The sequence below is a fragment of the Caretta caretta genome, chromosome 27, assembly GCF_965140235.1.
Source record: "Caretta caretta isolate rCarCar2 chromosome 27, rCarCar1.hap1, whole genome shotgun sequence".
Taxonomy (NCBI): domain Eukaryota; kingdom Metazoa; phylum Chordata; order Testudines; family Cheloniidae; genus Caretta; species Caretta caretta.
Window position 1 is genome coordinate 7483267 of NC_134232.1, and position 20268 is coordinate 7503534.

General features: G+C 55.9%; 1 protein-coding gene across 1 annotated transcript in view; it reads left to right on the forward strand.

Moving 5' to 3' along the window:
* Window positions 1-20268, forward strand: part of ACE (angiotensin I converting enzyme) — a 59372-nt gene that overhangs the window by 12247 nt on the left and 26857 nt on the right. The window contains exons 2-7 of the mRNA XM_048830157.2: window positions 5119-5286; window positions 12335-12428; window positions 13506-13649; window positions 14726-14917; window positions 17845-17942; window positions 18948-19120. Of these exons, the coding sequence (XP_048686114.2) occupies window positions 5119-5286; window positions 12335-12428; window positions 13506-13649; window positions 14726-14917; window positions 17845-17942; window positions 18948-19120 (869 nt within the window). The remainder of the gene's footprint in view (window positions 1-5118; window positions 5287-12334; window positions 12429-13505; window positions 13650-14725; window positions 14918-17844; window positions 17943-18947; window positions 19121-20268) is intronic.

Genomic DNA, 20268 nt, shown 5'->3' on the forward strand with positions numbered 1-20268 from the left:
TGGGAAGGTCAGCAGTGTACGAGAGAGCAGGATGGAGAGGGAGCCCAGGAGGGTGGAGGGCCCTTTAGGTTTTCTTTTGGGACTGTTGGTGGTTTGTGATCCGTAGGGTTGCCACTTCTGAGATGCAGAAAAACTGGGCACGGGCCAACCCCCCTGCCGACAAAGAGGGTCCTTACCCCTCCCTGGTGGTGAACCAGTGGGTCTGTCTCACTTCCTGGTGCCCCCTGCGGGGATGATGGTGTTGGCAGGGGAGGGCTCCCACGAGGGCTCAGGGAAGTGGGACAGACCTAAGCCTCACCAGCAGGGATGGGTAAAGAGTGGGGTGAGGGAGGCAGGGGTCTCCTTACCCCTCTCTGCTGGCGAGCCTCAGGTCTGTCCTGCTTTCAGGTCCCCAGCCCCAGGAGGAGCGGCCATGGTTTTGGCAGGGGCGGGCCCAGGATGCAGCGTGGGACCTGGGTGCCAGTTGCTTCCAGCTGTGATGTGCATGGCTGGTAGTTACAAGATTGCTGCTCACACGGCTGCGGGTGCGCATGGCAACCCTCCCCCCCACCCCAGCTCCTTACATCTCTTGCACTGCAATGGGCAAGGCAAAAACCGGCCCATTGGCAACGCTAGTTATCAGCACTGTGCCTGGGGGTGCTGAGAGAAGCAACTGCCTGAAAGAGCTTCCCTGGGGCAGGTAGGCTGGGGTGCAGACAGGGATTAATGTGAGAAAACACACACTCTGAGAAGAAAGGCTGAGGACCGGAACTGAGCTGGGTCTCAAGCCCAACCAGCAGCGGGGAGGAGCCAGCAGGTGCAGAGAGGGTCTGGCAGGAAGCCCTATTACAAGGTGCAGATCCCTGGAGCAGAGTTTTACCTCCAGGGAAACTGAGGTAGGGTGAGTAGCGCCATAGCAGGCCACAAGGGGGCATCGTGGAGGCTGACCCTGCCACAGGGGGTTGTGGACTAATGGCTCCATCTATGCCTGGATTCTCTGTCCCATCCACCGTCCCGCTGGGCTCCCTCCATGCCAGTGAGGAGACCTCCTCTGTGGCATGGAGGGGTGTGGAGACCTCCCTGTGTGCCTGCCTTTCCTGCCCCTCGCTGCAGGGCTTGGTTGGCAGGGGGAGCCTGGTGTGACCCCTCTGCACCAGGTGGAGTGTGAGAAACGGAAGGGATGTGGAGTTGCCTCTGAACTTCCTGGAGCGTTAAAGAGAGTGCAGAGTGGGCCCCGGGCTGAGCGGCGGGTGACGGCGCATCTCTGGGCTCATCATCATATCTGCCCACCAGACGCTCCCAAGCAAAAGAGCCGACTCAGCCCTTTTCCCAGGCTCTTAGGGCCCATTCCAGAGCCACCTTTCCATCCCCCACCGCTGCAAACTGGGTATTTAACATTGCTCTGTATTGTCACCTGACAGCTACTCAAGTGCCAGCTGTCTGTGAATGGAGCCAGCTAAGTGACAATGGGTGGGGCTGGTGGCTGCCTTGCTTGGCGCTTGGGTTTGATGCCTGCTCCAAGCATCTGCACTGGGAGCCAGGCTCAGGAGGGCTAAAAGGGTCTCGTTTTGTTCATTGGAGGGAGCCCTGCGTCTGTAACAAATGAACACAACAGTAGCATTTACAGGAACCCTAATTACTCCTAGGGTCATTCAGATCTTGCAGGGCACAAAGCTAGATCTATGGGTCTCTTCCCAATTCGAAGCCAGCTACCCTGAGGCCATTGCCACCTGAGAGGGGCTGTGTGACATCAGACAGTGCGATTGCCCAGCAGCCTGGTGCCCACATCACTAAATAACCCTCCAGCTCACTCACTTATTAATAATGTTATAATTAATACGTAGCTCTTAGCTAGCACTTTCCATCACACTTTACCAAAGAGGCCAGTGTCGTTGTTCCCATTTTACAGCTGGGGAAACTGAGGCACAAGATGGCAAATCGACTTGCCCAAAGTCCCCTAGCAGGTCAGCGGTAGAGATGGGAATAGAACCTAGGTCTCCCAGGCCCCCTTGCTAGTCACTAGACTAAACCATGCTGGCTCTTGAATACAAATGGGAGTTGGTTGGCTGGATTGTGTGCTCACAACACACACTGTAAATTTAATATATAGCTGAATTCAGTGTATCTCTTTATATGCCATAGATTTTTGTCTGATACATCTAGATGCTGCTGGTGCCTAGACAGAAGAGTGAGGGGCATGCTGGAAATACTTTAGGTAGACAAATGGATAGAGTGATGTGTATGTAACTATGAAACGGCTGCTGCTTTCTGTTTTCCATCCACTGTGCCTTTCAACTTCCCAGAACTCCGCTTGTGTGTAGAGACATTTACTGCAGCCTGTTCCCGAGTGAAATGCACACGCTACACTCTCGCCACTTGTTGGTTGGTTTGTTTCCGTAGTTTAAAGCAAAAGTCTCAGTATTGGCAAATACTGTGAGCTCAATCCCTGAGGGGGCCATTTAGGGATCTGGGGCAAAAACTGGGGATTGGTCCTGCTTTGAGGGGTTGGACCAGATGACCTCTTGAGGTCCCTTCCAACCCTGATAGTCTGTGATTGACTTGTTGGATTCTCTAACCATGTGTGAAAACACCACATAATTTCCTGTTAATCATTTATAGCCCACTTAGAAATGGAGCCTCACCCTTGCAAGGTCAGGCTTGACAAAGCCCTGGCTGGGATGATTTAGTTGGGGATTGGTCCTGCTCTGAGCAGGGGGTTGGACTAGATGACCTCCTGAGGTCCCTTCCAACCCTGATATTCTATGATTCTATGACTGGTAGTTTTTTCCCCTGCAAACAGTGCGGGTTATTCAACCTTGCCTGTTGAAGATGCCAGCAGGGCTGCAATAGACGCACATTTACCCGCCAGCCACCTAGAATCCACCTGCTGCTTCTGTTCAGTTCAAAAGCGGGACCGTGCATAACACCTTTTCTGGCGCTTGTTTGCCCACTGGAGAAGCTCCAGGCAGGGAGTGGGGCTTGGAGCGATTTCCACTTTGGCTGGAAATCGGTGTCTCCTCTTATAAATGTCAGAGATCAGTGCAACCCTGTGCATCTCCTCTGATTATTTCCCCTTTCCTAGCCAATTCTCCTGTAAGGCACGGTCCTTACACAGCAACTTCCTCGTGAGCCACTGAGCCACATGGTTTTCATCTGCACAGCTGCAGTGCGAGGGTTATCTATGCAGATCTGTGCAATGAGCCCTTGATGTCAGTTGCCAGAAGCCAGTGGAGAGCAGGATAATGCGGGAGGTCATTTCAACAGATGGGGGAATTGCTGCTGATTGGGATCAAAGCAATCATGACTGAAAGGAGTCCTGCCACCCAACGGACCGATGGCCTTGCTGGGCACGAATGGTTACACGTTCATACCCATCGTATGAACAAACCCTGGATCTTAATACCATAGGAATCGGGAATCTGAACCTGGATCCAAATGTTATGGTTCCCCCTTTATCTGTCTATATAACAGGACGGACTAAAATCCTGCATTCAGACATTCCCAAACTTAATGTTGGGGAATTCAAATCTGGCCCATCCCACATGCAGGCCAGCGCGGAGGGCTTCAGAGCCTGGGGGGCAGCCTGAGCGAGAATGTCTACACTGCTATTTCAGCCCGAGTCCATTGATCTGAGCTCTGAGAGTCGCTGCTGCCTCCCCCGCCCCCTCCAGTGTAGACGTACCCATATACACGAGTGCAAAGTGGGCCTGATTCTCATTCTAGGGCCCTTTTACACAGCTCTAGCAGTCTGTAAAGTGGGAGTCCTCACTTCAAGGCCCCTTCACGCTGCCAGCATGGTGTAAAGGGGCCTTAGTGTAAGTGAGAATCAGGCCCCCTGAGTGCAAAGTGGGTATAAAATGCCATCCAATCAGAATGGTAACAATTCCCGCCCCCTTCCCCCCGGCCCTCCCCTTGTGCCAGTGTGAATGACCACAGTGCAGGGCAGTGGGGAAGTGGGTCCTGTACCGTGCATGCTATCTTCCCACCCAGCCTTGTTTTGTGGCTGCACCAGATTTAGGAAAAGGAATGACAAAAATACTGACAAATGAGCCACTGCATCAAAGCTGGGACAGTCTCTCCCCAGACCCCCTGCCCGCGCTCCAGTGGGCACTCCCTCCTCACCCCCAACCAAGCCTGCCTCAAACCTGGGGGATTCATCATCCCATCCAGCATTGCCAAGCAGTGCAGGAAGGAAGGATCTGCCTTTCTGTCAAATATCAATTGTTGCCCTGTGCCAGAGATGGGATACTTGACCAGATGGGCACATTGTCTCATAAGAATACCTAGGACTCCTATTAGCACCCCGCCTTTTCCCACCCCAGCCCTGCCCCCATTCCACCCCCTTCCCCGCCACCTCCCCACTCCTCCCCCTCTCCTGGAAGGTTCTAAGCGCCGCCAAACAGCTGTTAGGCAGTGGCGGGGAGGCCAGGAAGTACTGGGAGGGAGGGGGAGGAGTGGGGACGCGGCATGCTCAGGGGAGAGAGAAAGAGGCGAGGAGGGGGGAGCTTGGCTGCCGGTGGGTGTGGCGCACCCGCTAATTTTTCCCCGTGGGTGCTCCAGGGCTCATGGAGTTGGCGCCTATGAGCTAGAGCATCTGTCTACCCATGCTGGAAAGCACCCTTCCAGCTACAGTATAGACACACCCCTAGTGAGTTACAGTCCCTGCCCCAAAGAGCTGACTGTCTCCACAGACAAAACTCAGCAGAGGAAACAGACAATGGCAGGTGAAGTAGCACCCCGGAGGTCACACAGCAGGTGGGTGGCAGGAACAGAAGCTGTATCTCCTGAGTCCCAGCCCGGTGCCCTATCCACTAGACCATGCTGCTGTACCACAGCTCCCACGTATGTTACAAAGGTGATTCTCGTTGTCTCCATTTTACAGGTGTAGCAGCGAGGCAGGGGACCATGTTGTGCCTCCCTCTTGGCTGGGCTGGCCGTCTTGTGGTCCCTGCTGGTTGGAGATGCGTAGGTCTGCCAGTCTGTGGCCCACGCTGGGGCTGGTTCCCGCTCCCTAGAGCCCCACACAGAGTGGGGCACAGGTGCTGCAGGGTAGATGGTCCCCTGGGAGCGATGGCTAAATGGTTCTCCCAGGAAAGGGGAATATCTGTCACAGAAGAGTCTTTTCCTCCTGCCTTCCAGATCTTGGCGTCCCTGGAGGAGCAGAACTTCACAGAGGCCTGGGGGAAGAAAGCCAAGGAACTCTATGGCTCCATCTGGAAGAATTTCTCAGACACTCAGCTGAAGAGTATCATTGGCTCCATCCAGACCCTGGGGCCTTCCAACCTGCCCCTGGACAAGCGTCAGCAGGTAGGCGTCGTGCCGGGTTGCTCTGAGAGCGGGTGGGGAAGTGACACCCAGGGAAGCTAAGGGCACATCTACACTGCAGTTAGACACCTGTGGCTGGCCTGTACCAGCTGACATGGGCTCGGGCGAAGGGGCTTTTTTAATTTCAGTATAGATGTTTGGGCTGGATCCTGGGCTCTAGGACCCTGCGCGGTCAGAGGGTCCCAGAGCTTGGGCTGCAGCCTGAGCCTGAAGTCTACACTGCAGTTCAACAGCCCCTCAGCCTGAGCCTCGCGAGCTCAAGTCAGCTGGCACGAGCTGGCCATGGGTGTCTAACTGCATGTAGACGTACCCCCAAGTCACTGAGCGGTTGGGGAAGAGAGCAAGAGATTGATCAGGGGTGTGTGTGCATGCATGGGAGAGGGGGAGGGGGAGTCTTCAGGGCTCAGCTGGGTCTCCGGTAGGCTCTTGAGACATAGGAGGCCATCAGAAAATCCATCTTTTGGTTTGTGAATGGAGCCGTGTTGATGGGGAGTCACCAGCTCAGGCTAAAATATGGAGCTTTAGGATTTTCCCAGCTGCTTTTCTGCCCTGTTGGCCCCACTGCGGGCCTGCTGTGGGCGGGTGCAGCTCCTCTGACTGGGATGATGGGCCACTGCAGGCGAAAGGTGGGAAGCACCAACCCAGACAGTGTGGGCCTGCTTCCCACTGTCTCCCCCTCCCCCCCGATAGTAACTCCGTGCAGCAGGGGGCCCTGCCATGCGCAGATCCAGATCTGCACTGTCAGCACAAGAGCCCCCGGAGCTGGGCGTGTTCCGGGGCAAAACTGCGGGGGAAGGAGGCGTGGCTGTGCTGGACTTGTGCTGCAGAGATTCTGTGTCCCGCATGGCCCCATAGGCACAGATCAGACAGGCAGGAGAGCCGGGTCTCCGATTCCATGCCTGACTGGTCATACCACGGCAGTGTGAGCGTTCCGACTAGGTCTCTTAGCCAGCTATCCACTTCCGCGCATGGCCTACATGGATCTAGTAAATATAGAGTCACTATTTATAACCAGCAGTAGGGCAGTTTCCCCAGACCAGGAAGGATTACATTCTACGCCCAGGTCATTGGCAGGCCCTTTCCTCAGTATATAGTTTGTTCATTCCAAGAATGAACTGGCAAAGTGACCCAGAACAAAGCTGGTCTCCTGGCCAGGAAAGGCTGCAGGGGCCAGAGCTCTTTCTCTCTGCTCCAGGGCCAGTCCCAGGAGTCAGCCAACTTGGAGCTCCCATTCCAGCTGGGTGTGGTAATCAAACAGGGCTGGCTGGCCGGCTCAAGCCCCTGACCCTTAAAAGAGCAGCCCCCCTGTTAGTTACCATGGTTGTCCTTTAAAGGTAAGTCAGTGCGTGCTCTTGTCCCGTGTGATGCCACAAGTTAGGATAAGGCCAAGGCAGATGTGGAGGGAAGATCGGAAAGCAATCAGTGTCGTCAGAGAGGCGTGTGAGGTAGCAGGCAGAGGGGACGCCTTGTAGAAGCAAGGGCGGGAGTTTTCACAGCGGCCGAAGGGAGGCTGACGTTGAATGGATGGGAACTGACCCTCCAACTCTCGGGCCAGGAGACACGCGAGCGGACCAGCAAAGGTAGAGAGCGGAGGGAGACAAGACTGAATTGGGCAGTGTGTCCAGCGCCTAAGTTACCCCCTGGGAGGGTGTGTGGCTGGGAAGCAGCTTGAGAGGGCTTATCTCGGAAGAAGTAAACATTGCAAACAAATTGAAACCCAGCGGGTGCCGTGGGAAGGAGAAGAACCAGGGGAGCCAGAAATAAACCAATGGGCCCGCGGAGGCGTGAGATGCTGTAGGAAGACCAGAGGGAGGCCAGGCTCCAGGGCCTAAGTCTCTAGTGATTTTCAAAGTCTCTAGTGATTCTGGGGGCCCCAGGCAAGATGGGTCTTAAAGGGGCCTGGTTTGCAGAGGGCAGGTGCTTGGCACAGTCTGGGAGTCAGGCCCCTTTAAGGCCTCTCAAATTGGGCACCCCAAAAATAAAATCACTCGTCACTTTGGTACATGTAGCCCCAGTGGTAGAGGGGCTCTGCTCCAGGCTTCAGATTGAGGAGTAAAAAGAGGGGGCAGGAGGGGAGCGGTTCCCAGCAGCTTGATTTAGAGTCTGAAATTCTGCGCCCCCAGAAGGTGCAGGCCCAACCTCCCAGCCCACGGCGCTGGGAGGCAAAGGCAGCTTTCAGTCACCTTCTCACCCTGGGCTGTCACCGAGGTCAGCGTAGGCCCCCTCTAAAATCAGCTCAGATGGTGCGGAAAGGCATGGAGATGCTATCCCATCCTGAGAACCGGTCCCAAATCCTCCTGCAAAGGAAGGCTGGGGTCCCCACTGTCTACGTAGGTACTTCTCTGCCCCCCATCCCCACAGCATCTGAGCCAACCCCAATCGTGAGTGAGTGCAGCCTCCCCATTGTACAGGTGGGGAACCGAGGCCCAGAGAGGTTAAGCGACTTGCCTGAGGTCACCCAGGGCTGTGGCAGAGCAGGGGCTGTCAGGACCATCCTGCCTCGCTTACAAAGTCGCCGTGTCAGGACACTGGACAGGCTGTAATTTGCTATGGGACAAGGAGGGCAGTTCCACTCTCCCAGACTTTTCATGCGCACCCCTTTTGGCCCCTGCCCCCAGCTTTGCAGGGTATCACATGTTCATGGTCTAGTCTAGATGTTGACACAACTCTCCCCAACCCCCAAGATTTTTTCTGAAATGACGCCCTGGCTGCCAAACCAAAAGGGGCCCCTACCACGGCTTTCGCCGTTCCTAGGATGGCATGATTACCAGGGCATCAATGTTTCCAAGCCTCAGGGCTTTAATCGAAATAACTTTTTCTGTAACTTGCTGGTCAGGTGTGCGGCCAGCAAGGTGTGGGAGCCCCGGCTGGGACAGCTGCAACATCCGCCCTGTTTCCTCAGTGGCTACTGCTCTTTCCTGGCAAAAATGCCGGCCTGAGCTGATTTGCCCTGCAGCTTGGGCAAAGCTGTAAAAGCCTGCGATGCTGATCTGATAGCACTTTGCACTGGTGTAAACAACTGCCCGGGGCACGGGGGAATCAGACTCTCAGGAGCAGTGAGGGTACAAAGGGCAGGAGTCCTGGAGGCACAAACTGGCATCACATCTGCTACACTATGCCAAGGGGCACACCAGGGGAGCGCTGGGGTAATGGCCTCAGATCAATGGGTCAGAGAAGCAAAGACAGTGTATTTTTTTCTTTGACCGAGGAGGAAACATCATTGAGGTGTGAAGGGAACAGGGAGGGCAGCCGCTGCTGCCAGGCCAGTTGACAGACTGTCAAAAAAATGAACAATGGCGCAGGACAGGGTGCTAAGAAACACACAGGCAGCAAAGGAAAGGCACCGAGGCCAAAGGAGAGAGAGTGGAAATGAAAACAGCAGCAGCTTTGGCAGGAAATCACTGTCCAGGCTAGAATTTTTCCAGGCCGCTCCTGTGGTCAGGAGAAGCCCCACGGGATCTGTGATGCTCACCAGCAAGCGGGTCGTGCTTGTCACCCGCTCCAGAAGTCAGCATGCTGCAGGGAAGGAGGGGCAATTCGTCAGGAATGAGCCAGCGGGAGGAGCACTGCCTCGTGACTGACCACAGCTCCTGGGTGCTCCGTGGCCGTCTCCCATCCGTGTGCAGACCCGGCCCAAATCTGCAGAGCCCCCAGGGTTAGCGGTGCCGGTGTGACCCTGGGAAGGTGGGCCGCGTGTTGCTCCGGGGAGTCAGGCTGGCCCCACTCTGAATGCTGGAGACCGGGCAAGTTGCTGCTCTCCGCAAATCCGTGCAGCGAAGGGAAGCGATGGCTAAAGCGTTGAATAGGAGGGGCTGGCTCAAAGTTACCCAGCTAATCCTGTCACTCTGCCTGCAGCAGTTAATTTACTGCTGCTCTTTTGAACGGTTCCAAGGAGGAAGGTGGGGAATAAAAGCCTTTTGCCTGGCTCCCAGGCGGGCAAGTGGAGTCTGATTTAAAAGCAAGGGGCGACTCCAGAGACGCTGAGCTCTGCTGATCCAACCCTCCGGGGCACCACCTCCACCTAACCCTGTGCAAGTTTAACCAGACTCATTCTGTCTGTGCCAACCAGTGCCCATCAGCACCCCTTCCTCCCAGCAAAGCAAACCTCACCGTGGAGCATCAAAGCTCCATGCAGCTGAATAGGAGGCAGACAGGGGTGGCGTATGGGGCTTGTCAGGTAGGAATTGGGAGGGCCTCTGTCCAACAGCTTGTGTTGTCATTTAATCAGGTGCAAAGTGCTACCAAAGCCGAAGTCTGCACCCACTGGGACTGGTGAGAACATTACACACTCACTCTGGGCATAGTGAAATCATTTGCCCTGGTGAGAGCATTTCACACTTGCAAAATGTCCCCTTCTTAAATGCTCTGCAGTGTGCTGCTGCTGTAACGCCATGCTGTGCCTCCTCCCCAGAGACAGTCGCATTTGGGTGATGGCCAAAGATGTTTTTCTCTGCAAGAGGGGCAACATTTTCCCAAAAGCTCAGGGCCTGCTTCTCAAGGGCTCCGTGCCCACGATGGGTGCCAGGCTAATAGGAGAGCTCAATGTGTGCCCGGTGAGCTGGATTCTTTGGAAAATCTGCCCACTTGGTTAGGTGCCTAACTGGGAGCTGAACTCTCCCAAGGAACCTGGGTCTGGTTTGCAAAGGGCATTGGGAAGCTCCGGGATGAAATACCACGTAGAAGTGTAAGCTGTGCCACTGGGACCCCACATGCTGGTGCTAGACCCACAGACATACTCCATCACTAGGCCAGGCTTCCTGCGAGCAGTGTCGGCAGTGTCTCCCTCCCGCCGAGAGAAGCCTGAGCCTTTGCCACTCTTAGCTGCTAGAACAGAAGCAGCAAGTTTTGAAATCTCCTTCCTGACGATTAGCTGTATTTATTCCTTCCCAGCTGGTAAGGCTTGGAGTGAATGCGAATACCTTCCTTCTCCAGAAGAAAGGCTTCCCACCCAGCCCCCTCCCGCCTTCAGCAGTGTGAGTTCAGCCAGAGGAAGGGACAAAGCTGTGGAGTTTCCTCTCCCAGAGATTGTCGTTGTGTTCAGGATGCAGGAAATGCCCTGTTGCTATTGTCCTGCTGCTGGCAGTGAGCGTAACCAGTGCAACTGTTGACCCAAACTTTGATCTTCCCTCGTAACTAAACTGAGCCAGCCGCAGCAATAGAGGGAAAGGACATTATAAGCAGCGGCACCCGAGGGTATCTGAAGAGCTACTCCTTCTTTTAAAAGGGCTTTCAGTGAGTGTATTCTCCCAGAGCCTGCCTTTCCTCCCAAAGCGCTATATCAGTGAGAATCATTTTACCCACCACTGCAATGCAGCCCCTTCTGAGGTGCAATGTGGCAGCTGTTTAAAAGCTGATGCCACATAGCAATTTAGGACAAGAAGCGCGAATGACCATTCCATTGAAAGCTTAAGGGGACTATTAGGGAGCAGGATGTGATTTCCCAAACTGCAATTTGGCCGGAACAATGGGGCTAACAATTCTACTTATCTGAAAACCATTGGGGGATCTTTAGTGGTCACAAGTGGTCAGGGCCTCAGGCCCCCATCTCATCATCCAAGCCACACTTTCAGCAGCCTCAAGAATGCCCCTCTGGCTTCACAGAAAGAGCACCAGCAGAGCCTAGAGGCCTCAGCCAGGATCAGGGTCCCATCCTTGTGCTGCGTGCTGCATACCCGCATCATGAGAGTCAGTCCCTGCTGCAACGAGCCAACCACCTAAATAGACAGGAAGGGAAACAACTTGCTGGAGGTCACACAGCCAGCCAGTGGCAGAACCAGGAATAGAGACCAACTCTCCTAACTCAGCATCCTATCCAGCCGGACCTCCTGCTGGCTGAATACAATTCCAGGAGCACTTTGCAGGCTTCCTGGTCAACCCGAGGAACTGTATTCTCTGGAGATCTGAATGCTGCCGAAGTCAGTCCTATGGGGTGGAAGGGTAGGTGGGTCCACAGCCCAGCATTCCCTGGCCCCTGGCTATGTGGGCTATATTAGGAAGCTCCCAGCCTACAAAATGGTTCCCTGATCAAAAAGAGACCTAGACAGTGAGTGAGGCAGCTTTACGTGGCATAAGGCGAGGTGGCCACGCTGGGACGTAGGTGGATGGCAGGGGTGGATCGGCAGGGTGCTGCAGATCGGGCTGGTAAAGATGGGGAGTGGGTGTGAAAACTGGCAGAGAACTCGGGTGTCTTAACAAAGAGCTGTGTGCAGGGGTGGGGGTGTAGAGCAGGACTGGAATAGCAGGGGGTGCAGGTCGAGCTGGGGGTGTACTGGCAGAGTGATGAATAGCAGGGTTGCTCTAGGTCAGGATCTAGTGGTATCGGTAGATTGTGGGGCGGGAAGGGAGCCTTTGCACAGCATCTGTCGGCCCTCTGCCAGCCACATTATTTGTCTGGCCCTGGGGATGGGCGTCCCTTGTTTTCGATAGATCCCATATGAGCCTGCCATGGTCTCGCTAAGGCTGCAGATTGTGTGTGGCAGGAGGGCTGACTCACGAAGCCAGGATCACTGACGGTGCTCGTTACACCGCATCACCGTTCCTCACCTTGGGTCGCTGAGCCGTCTTTGGGAGATGCATGGCTTGGCTCCGTCTAACCAGTCAGATCGGCTCCCCTGTTTGCCCCTTATTTTAATGAGCAACTAACAATGCACTCCCACAGAAAAGCACCCTCCACCTTCATGAATTTACAGCCCCCCTTCTGCCAAGCCACATGCTCCCATACACTCCCCCCCAAACCATATGCAGGCCCAGCCTTCTTCCTCCACACACATTAAACTGCACAAGCCAAACGGCACACACAGCCACCCCCACCTGCATTCCCATTCACCCTCACAAGCTCACACACAAAACGACATGCACACAGAACCACGTACCAAAGTGACAGGAGCCTCAGAGGTGCTGCCAGTCCATAGGCAGGGTATCCTCCGTTCTCTCCCTGTGCCTGAACTCTGACTGTAGTGCCCATGTGCTGAAGGAAGCCCTGATTCCATGTTCTTCAACCCCTAACATCTGCTTTTGCCTCCTCCCCCAGTACAACACCATCCTGAGCGAGATGGACAATATCTATTCCACTGCCAAGGTGTGTCCTCCAAACCAGACCACCAACTGCTGGGCTTTGGAGCCAGGTACGGTGCCTTCCCGTCCCAGCTGGGTGGGAGCCCTGAGCCCAATGACTCGTACTCCGTCGCTTTCTGAACTTCGAAGCTCAGGAGGTGGGCCTGAGCCTGCAAGGTGCTGAGCGCCCTCAGCCTCTGCCGGAGACAATGGGAGCCGAGCGTGATCAGCACCGTCCAGATTTGGGCCCCTTCTCGAGGAGGCAAGAAAGCAGCCCAAAGCCTCCGGCTTGCTCAGTGGCCCCGATCCTAGTGGCACTAAAGTCCGTGGGAGTTTGGTCACTGTCATCAGTGGAATTTGGAAGCTCTAAGCCAGTGTTGGTGGTTGAGGGGAAGGAAATCAGACTCCTCAGTTCAGCTGGGCAGGGAGGAATCCTCTCCCCTTCCCTGCAATATTGCACAAATGGCCGGGTATGTGATGGGCCTGTCGACACTTTCTCTGAAGTCTCAGGCGCTGACCACTCACCACAGGCAGGTGACAGGGTGAGGGGGTCCAGGGGCAGGCAGCTCCGACATGAGAGAGTCCTCCATGCCCCAAACCCAGGGTTGCCAGCTCCAGCTCAGGGGGGACTGGAAGGCGACACTGAACTGGAGATGAGACAAGGGCAGGAGAAAAGGGGTATTAGGCTGCTCCTGGCGGGCGTTAGAGCCGACAAGCCTTCCTGCATCACAACCTCTGCTCCCTCCGGAGCCACACAATCCTGCTCCAGTTTCAGATGTCCAGCGCCCCAGAGAGGGGGGGTGCTGTTTGGATCTGGGGTGTTTGTTCAGCATGTTACAGGCACCGGGGCTGCAGACACCCCACCATTCCCGTGGCTTTGGCCCATTGTGAAGCCAGGGCACTGTCTGGCACCCCGATGTTTGTGAGCGTTTGCCTCCAAGCTCAGGCCCGTCTCTGCTTGATCCGCGAGCGATAGAGAACCTGATGGGGGTTCACACCCCTCCCTCTGCCCCAGCTTGTGTCTGTGCAGCTGGGGATCTGTGCAGCCCTAGGAAATTGGGGAGACCTATTGTGGGTGGAAAGAAACTCCCCCTGCATGCCGCGAAAGCTGGCGTGACTCTGTCGTGTTTTTCTCTTTCGTGCCTCAGAGATAACCAACACCATGGCCAACTCCCGCAGCTACAAGGAGCTGCTCTATGCCTGGGAGGGCTGGCACAGCTCAGCTGGAAACCCCCTGAGGCCCAAGTACGAGGAGTTTGTGACGCTGAGCAACGAGGCCTACAGGATGGACGGTGAGACATTGAGTCCGGTCTCCTGCTATTGCAGGCATCTCTGTCACCAAGCAGGGGGTGGGGGACAGGGGAGCCTCACAAACCAGCCCCAAGCTCAGAAACACCTGATGAAGGACAATCGCTCCTCCTGGGGTCAGGAGCACTGTTCCCTCTAAGCTGTGCGCATTTGCGTGCGCACACAGATCCTAAACCCCGTGCACACGACAAAACAATGCACGCACAACAATTTGCACAGAAGAAATTTTTTGCGCACACGGCCTGTCAAACATTAGAGGGAACCTTGGTCAGGAGGCATGTCTGCCCCACGCCCACGGTACAGCATTGCATGAGGAGTGCATTCAAGGAGTTAGTCTCCTCTTGCCCGGGTGTAAATGAGGAGCCGATGGAACCCCGCTGGTGGAAGTGAGAGGAAAGTCGAGCCCTGCAAGTTCTGCACCTTCTCGTGCCACATCTGACGCTGGGTAACGCAGGAGACAGGATGCCGGCCTTGACGGCCATGGGTCCATTTCAGCATGGCAACCCCTGTGCACTGGGGGCAGTAGCCGGGCCTCAGTTTCCTCATTGCTGGTGCATTCTTGCTCAGCTACACATCAGTAGGGTTCCCACAATGAAATGTAAGTGAGATCAGACTCTGGCCCACTGCACAAGGTCCCTGGGTCTGGCCAAGCTCTGCTCGGAGCAGGGCCTGAGAGTGTGCAACAAAGGGAACCTCGGGGCTGCTCTAGCCTGGGCCTAGCAGAGTTCTGGACATGCCCCCTTTCCTCTGACCACACCCCCTTTCCTCTGGCCACGCCCCTGATCAGTAAGGCCTGGGGAATGAGCGGGGATGTCGTGCTGGCTCTGTACCAGCTGGGGACTCCCCCCCGTCCCCAGCTGGCAGCTCACCTGGAGGAGCAGGCGTCCCTACCCACTGGGCACAGGGCCTCTCTCAGCCTTTCATGCATCCCTCCAGCGGGCATCCTTGCTCCCCCAGGGATGATTTTGTGCAGAAAGGCAAGGAGGGGCGGTCCCCGAACTGCCGTCCCTGGCAAGACGCTGGAGTTCATTGCTGTTGGCCCTGTGCTCTCCGTTGCCAGGTTTCAAGGATACCGGCGCTTACTGGCGCTCCTGGTACGACTCGCCCACTTTTGAGGACGATCTGGAGGAACTCTACCACCAGCTGGAGCCCCTCTACCTGAACCTCCACGCCTTTGTCAGGAGGAAGCTGTACGAACGCTACGGCCCCAAGTACATCAACCTCCAGGGCCCCATCCCTGCTCATTTACTGGGTAAGTGGGCATAAGGCAGGGCCTGTGCCCGCTGGGAAGGGACGCCCGCCTCTCCCACTCCTGGGTGCGAAGGCAGTAGCTGCCTCAGGAGGATGGGGTGCCCATGCAGATCTGGCAGCAGTGCAAGCTGACGTTGTGCTAAGTGTTAGGGGGCTTATTCCTTCACCCACTTACTTCCCTGGTCCTTCTCGCATGAACAGAGAGCAACAATACCCGAAGTCCAAAGATGCAAACAATTTGATGTTTATTGGGGTGAACTTCCAGCAAGCATGATTCCAGTTTCCTTCCTTAGTATCCTCCTTCCCAGCTCTGACACCACAGAGCCTTACGCCTGTGTCCCTGTTCCCATTCCTGCCCTTAGCCAAACATGATTCCAACTTCCTTACTCCCATTCCCTGTTCCCATTTCCCCCTTTAGCAAAACATGATTCCAATTTTCTTACCCCCATTCCCTGTTCCCATCTCCCTTACCCCCATGCCCATGCCCACCCCCACCCACACCCAGTCACTTCCTCATTGACTACAGATTATATAGTAAAACTTGAGTTCTCCTTAGCTATACCTTAACCAATCATTTTCCTGAAATTTAACTAACCAATCCTAACATATTGTAACATGATTATGTAACCAATTATATCCCACCACCTTAATTAGTTTACACCCAGCAAAATTAATTATACAGCAGACAGGAACAATCACAGAACCAGACAGAGATTATACAGACAAACAATAGCAAAGTGGGAACTACAATGACAAGACAACACAGAAGCGAGGATTTCACAGCCCAGCTATTGATAAGTGAGTTCTTGCCAGACAGGATGCTATCAAACTAAGTTTCCTTTTACATTTTCTAGGCACTTCCCTTTCTCTGGAGGTGATAGGAACTATCAGGACAGGATTGTATTCCTAACAGCCGAATAGCACTTTATTTCAGTGTGACTAGTTTGGAATGGGAGGATGTGACCGTTCGCTTCCCAGCTTATGGCTGCCTCTGCTGCTTAGCCAAAGGCCTTAGCCTAAGCACAGGGCCACAAACTGTCACAGTAAGAGAAGGCCCTTACACTGGCAGACAGTGGTTTTGATTCTTTCTTTTATACCTCTGGAACTAGCCAAGTGATAAGAATACACCTAAATTCTTAAAGTACAGGCCTTTGCAGACAGGCCTGAATATCTATATCCTAACACTAAGGAAATTGAGGGAGGTGGGGGGAATGGACATGAGGTTAGCAACAGGGAGGGGGAATTGTGGAGCGTTTGGGTAGCAGTGGGAGGTTGGATTCGGGGCAGGCAGCTGCAGCCCTATGTGCCCAGCTCTGGATACTACATGTGCAAGGAACGCTGTACTCCGGGGGGAGTTGTTGGCAGCCGGGATCGAACCCAGGGCCTCTGAATCTAAAGACACAAGCCTCCCCTGCCTGATCTAAACAATCAAGCTCTGCCTGTGTCCCAGCCGCCCCCAGAGCAGGACAGAGCACCCTGCCGAGGGGGTTTCATACACGTCCTGCACACGGTCCACACCAGCTCCTTCCCTGCCCCAGCAGAGCTCGGGAGATGCTGGGCGTAGCAGGGGCCGTTCTGCACTGAGCTCCCCCATCAACGCTGAATGAGGCCCAAGGGCTCCTGTGGGATTGATGGGCCCCCATCGCACGTGGTGGCTGTGGCAGATCCTACACACTGAGGTTCTGCCTTGGCATTAAAGATCTCCAGGGCACTTTCTCTAAGAGAGGAGACTTCCCAGCGCCTGCCACTTCTGCGTGCTCTTGAGCTGCCATCCTCGACTCCAGCGGTGGCTGCATTTCCACAGTGCTGCCTGCCCAGGGTTTGCAGAGTGCTTTGAGCCGTAACGTGTTCTCAGATTAGCCCATCACTGCGTGACGCTCACTCATGCTGGTGGCCCCCGACAATCAGGCCATGTGAGCAGCACAGCTGCTCGAGCTGGAAGCATATTGTTCTCAGTCTGTTATCAGCCCAGAGCAGCTGCTCAAGGCAGTTCCAGATCTCCCCAAAGGGAGGAAAACAGCAGAGGGAACAACCCAAACAAACCCCAGGATCAGGTCTGACCAGTCAGCGCTGGGAGGAATTCCCAGATATTTAGCCCTGCAACAGATTCCTCCATGCACCCGTGCGCGCTAATTACATGGCTTTGAAGTTGAATTTATGCCAGGCGATTGATTGGCGGGGGTTGGGGGGGAGCACGAGGGAATGGGAAATGCTTGGAGCCAAGCTCTGTGCACGAGGTTGCATAGACTGTCACGAACCACCCTGCATGCAGTAGCTATGGCAGGGCACCATAGCGCCTTCCCAAGGGCTGGCAAATGGTTAGGAAATCAGATAGTTGCAAAGATCCTGGTAGAGGGCATCTGATCCCACCCCACCGCCATGGCCCCATCTCCTCCCTCACCTGCTGGCATCAGTAACCCGCACTTCTGTAGTGCCCATCATCCGAAGAGCTTCCCGCACTTTTCCCAGCCCCGTCGCCAGGCAAGCGTCCTCCCTGCTGTACAGAGGTGTGAAAAGGAGTCACGGAGCCAGGCAGTGATTTGCCTGGGGATCACCCAATGAGTCAATGGCGGGGCAGGCAACGGAGCCTGGGAGTGCTCTGACTGTTGGACAGCGCTTCCTCTTATTGCAGCTAGAGATAAGGAAAGGAGACCTCTCCGTCTCCAGCTCCAAAAGGTGCTGAAACGAGGGAGGAAAGTCAAGGAGCCGTCACATACCTTCTCCCAGACGAGCCCCTGCTGTGCTCCAAAGCTCCCTTTCTCCAGGGATGCTCCAGTAGGCTTGTAGGTGGCCATCTGTCCTGCTCCCTGGAGGAAAGTGTGCTGATGGGCCCTGAGCTCTCTGCTCCGTCTAGAGGCAGCCAGAGGTGGTTCATAGGAACAGCTGCCTGCTGTAGCAAACCCCTGAGCTGTGCTGTTCTCTCTCCAGGCAACATGTGGGCCCAGCAGTGGAACAATATCTACGATATGATGGTCCCCTTCCCGGGCAAACCCAACCTGGACGTCACCAGCGCCATGGTGGAGCAAGTAAGAACCTGGTGGCCATTCGCTGCGGGTGTTTAGCCTCTTGCCTACATAGGGCTTGAGTGCTGGGGATTGTGGGTAGAGGCAGGTAAATCACCCCGCAAGAGACGAGGACGCCTGCCTGCTGCCCATGGGGCGGTTTGCAGAGCGCTGCCCGTAGCGATGAGCCGCGTCGCTCCTGGAGGGGCCGTGCTGAGCCTGGCATGTTTTACCCCATAGAACATCTCTCATCCAAACTGCATCCCCCACACCGCCTGGCCGGAGGCATAGGAGGAGACACTCTGAGGCCAGAAGGGACCACAGTGGTCACCTCGTCTGACTGCCTGCACAGCACAGGCCAGGGGACTTCCCTGCATTGGTTCCTGCTTGAACGAGAGCAGATCTTTTAGTAAAACATCCGGCTTGGATATTCAAATTCCCAGTGATGCAGGGTGCAGGGCTCATGGGAGTGATCTTAGCACCATCAGCCCAAGGCCAACAGCAGAGGGAGAAAGAGGGGGGGGGGCTTCCCTTCTGTGGTCAGGGGAAACTCACGACCACAAACCATTTTCAGTGGCAACAGCCTCCAGGTCTGAGCCCAGGGCAAAACTAATTTTCTGGGGAAGGGCTGATAAAAAGGCTGCCAACTTGGACAAATCTGCTTTGACCGCCCGGGGCGGGGATTTGGGGAAGGAGTTGGAATGGGGGCAGGGCAGGGGCGTGGCCTCATTGAAGGGGTGGGGGTGGGGGTCGAGCACCCACGGGAAAGAGGGGAGGTCGGCGCCTATGGTGGGGGGGCACTGGTGGGGTAGCGCAGGGGAGCTGCCCCACTGTATCTCTCCTGGGGATCGGCAGAACGCCCTGTTCTCCAGGGCTGTGAACCTGGCCCCCTTCGCCACTCCTTGGGAGAAGACGTGACCCTCCCACGGCTGAGGCTTGCGCTGCATGACTGGCCCGGGAGCGTCCCGGCCCCAGGCGGCCTCCTCCTGGCTCGTGTAATGATGGCTTCCCTCGGCTCTGCTTGTCCAGAACTGGAACGCTACGCACATGTTCCGGGTCTCCGAGGAGTTCTTCACCTCGCTGGGGCTGCTGGGGATGCCGCCGGAGTTCTGGGAGAAGTCCATGCTGGAGAAGCCGGCGGACGGGCGGGAGGTGGTGTGCCACGCCTCCGCCTGGGACTTCTACAACCGCAAGGACTTCAGGTGTGTGGGGGCGGGAGGCCAGGCCCCACTGGAGAGAGAGGCTGGGGAGCCTCTTGACTCCACGCACAGCCTGGGGACGAGGGCCATGATAGCGCTGCAAGGAATCTGGCGGGTGGGAGGGAGCTGAGTGTGCCACCTGCCAGGGGACACGTCCCTTTGCCTCAGTTTCCCAGCCCAGCCCCACCTCTGCTTTCTTCCTAGCAGCTCCTGAGATAGGAGTTAGGCCTGGTCAACACATACTGGCATAGCTATGTCGGTCAGGAGCGTGAGCCCCCCTGCCCGCACCTTTTAGCCACGTAACTATGCCGGCAACCCCCCAAAGGTGACCTCCCTGCACCTCCTAGCCACTTAACCATGCCAGAAACCCCCCAGTGTGACCCCTCCTGCACCTCTTAGCCACAGAACCATGCCAGCAGAAACTGCCCCCCCCCACATCTCCTAGCCACATAACCATGCCGGCAAGCCCCCGAGGGTGACACATCCCCCCCACGCCTCCTAGCCATGTAACCATGCCAGCAGAAACTGCCACCCCCCCCCCCACACACACACATCTCCTAGCCACATAACCATGCCAGCAAGCCCCCGAGGGTGACACATCCCCCCCACGCCTCCTAGCCATGTAACCATGCCAGCAGAAACTGCCACCCCCCCACACACACATCTCCTAGCCACATAACCATGCTGGCAAGCCCCCGAGGGTGACACATCCCCCCCACACCTCCTAGCCATGTAACCATGCCAGCAGAAACCGCCACCCACCCCCCCACATCTCCTAGCCACAGAACCATGCCGGCAAGTTCCCGAGGGTGACACATCCCCCCCACACCTCCTAGCCATGTAACCATGCCAGCAACCCTCCCCCTGCCCTCAGCAGAGATGCAGCAATGTGGGGTGGGGGGGTGCGTTCTGTCTGCATAGCTAACGTGTTCCCATCCCGGCAGAACTCCTTCTCCCATCCGGCTTAGCAGCCCATGTTCTCCCCTCTCCACTGACACCACCTGCCGGAGTCCCCCTTTGCACTGACCCTCGCCAGCACCCTAGGGTCCCTTCTGTGCTGCTGTGAGAATCCGTTACTGGGGGGAGCGAGGAGGGAGCAATAGGAGGGTGTTCTCCATCCCCCCAGTGTTCCCAGCAGGGGTGGGGGGTTG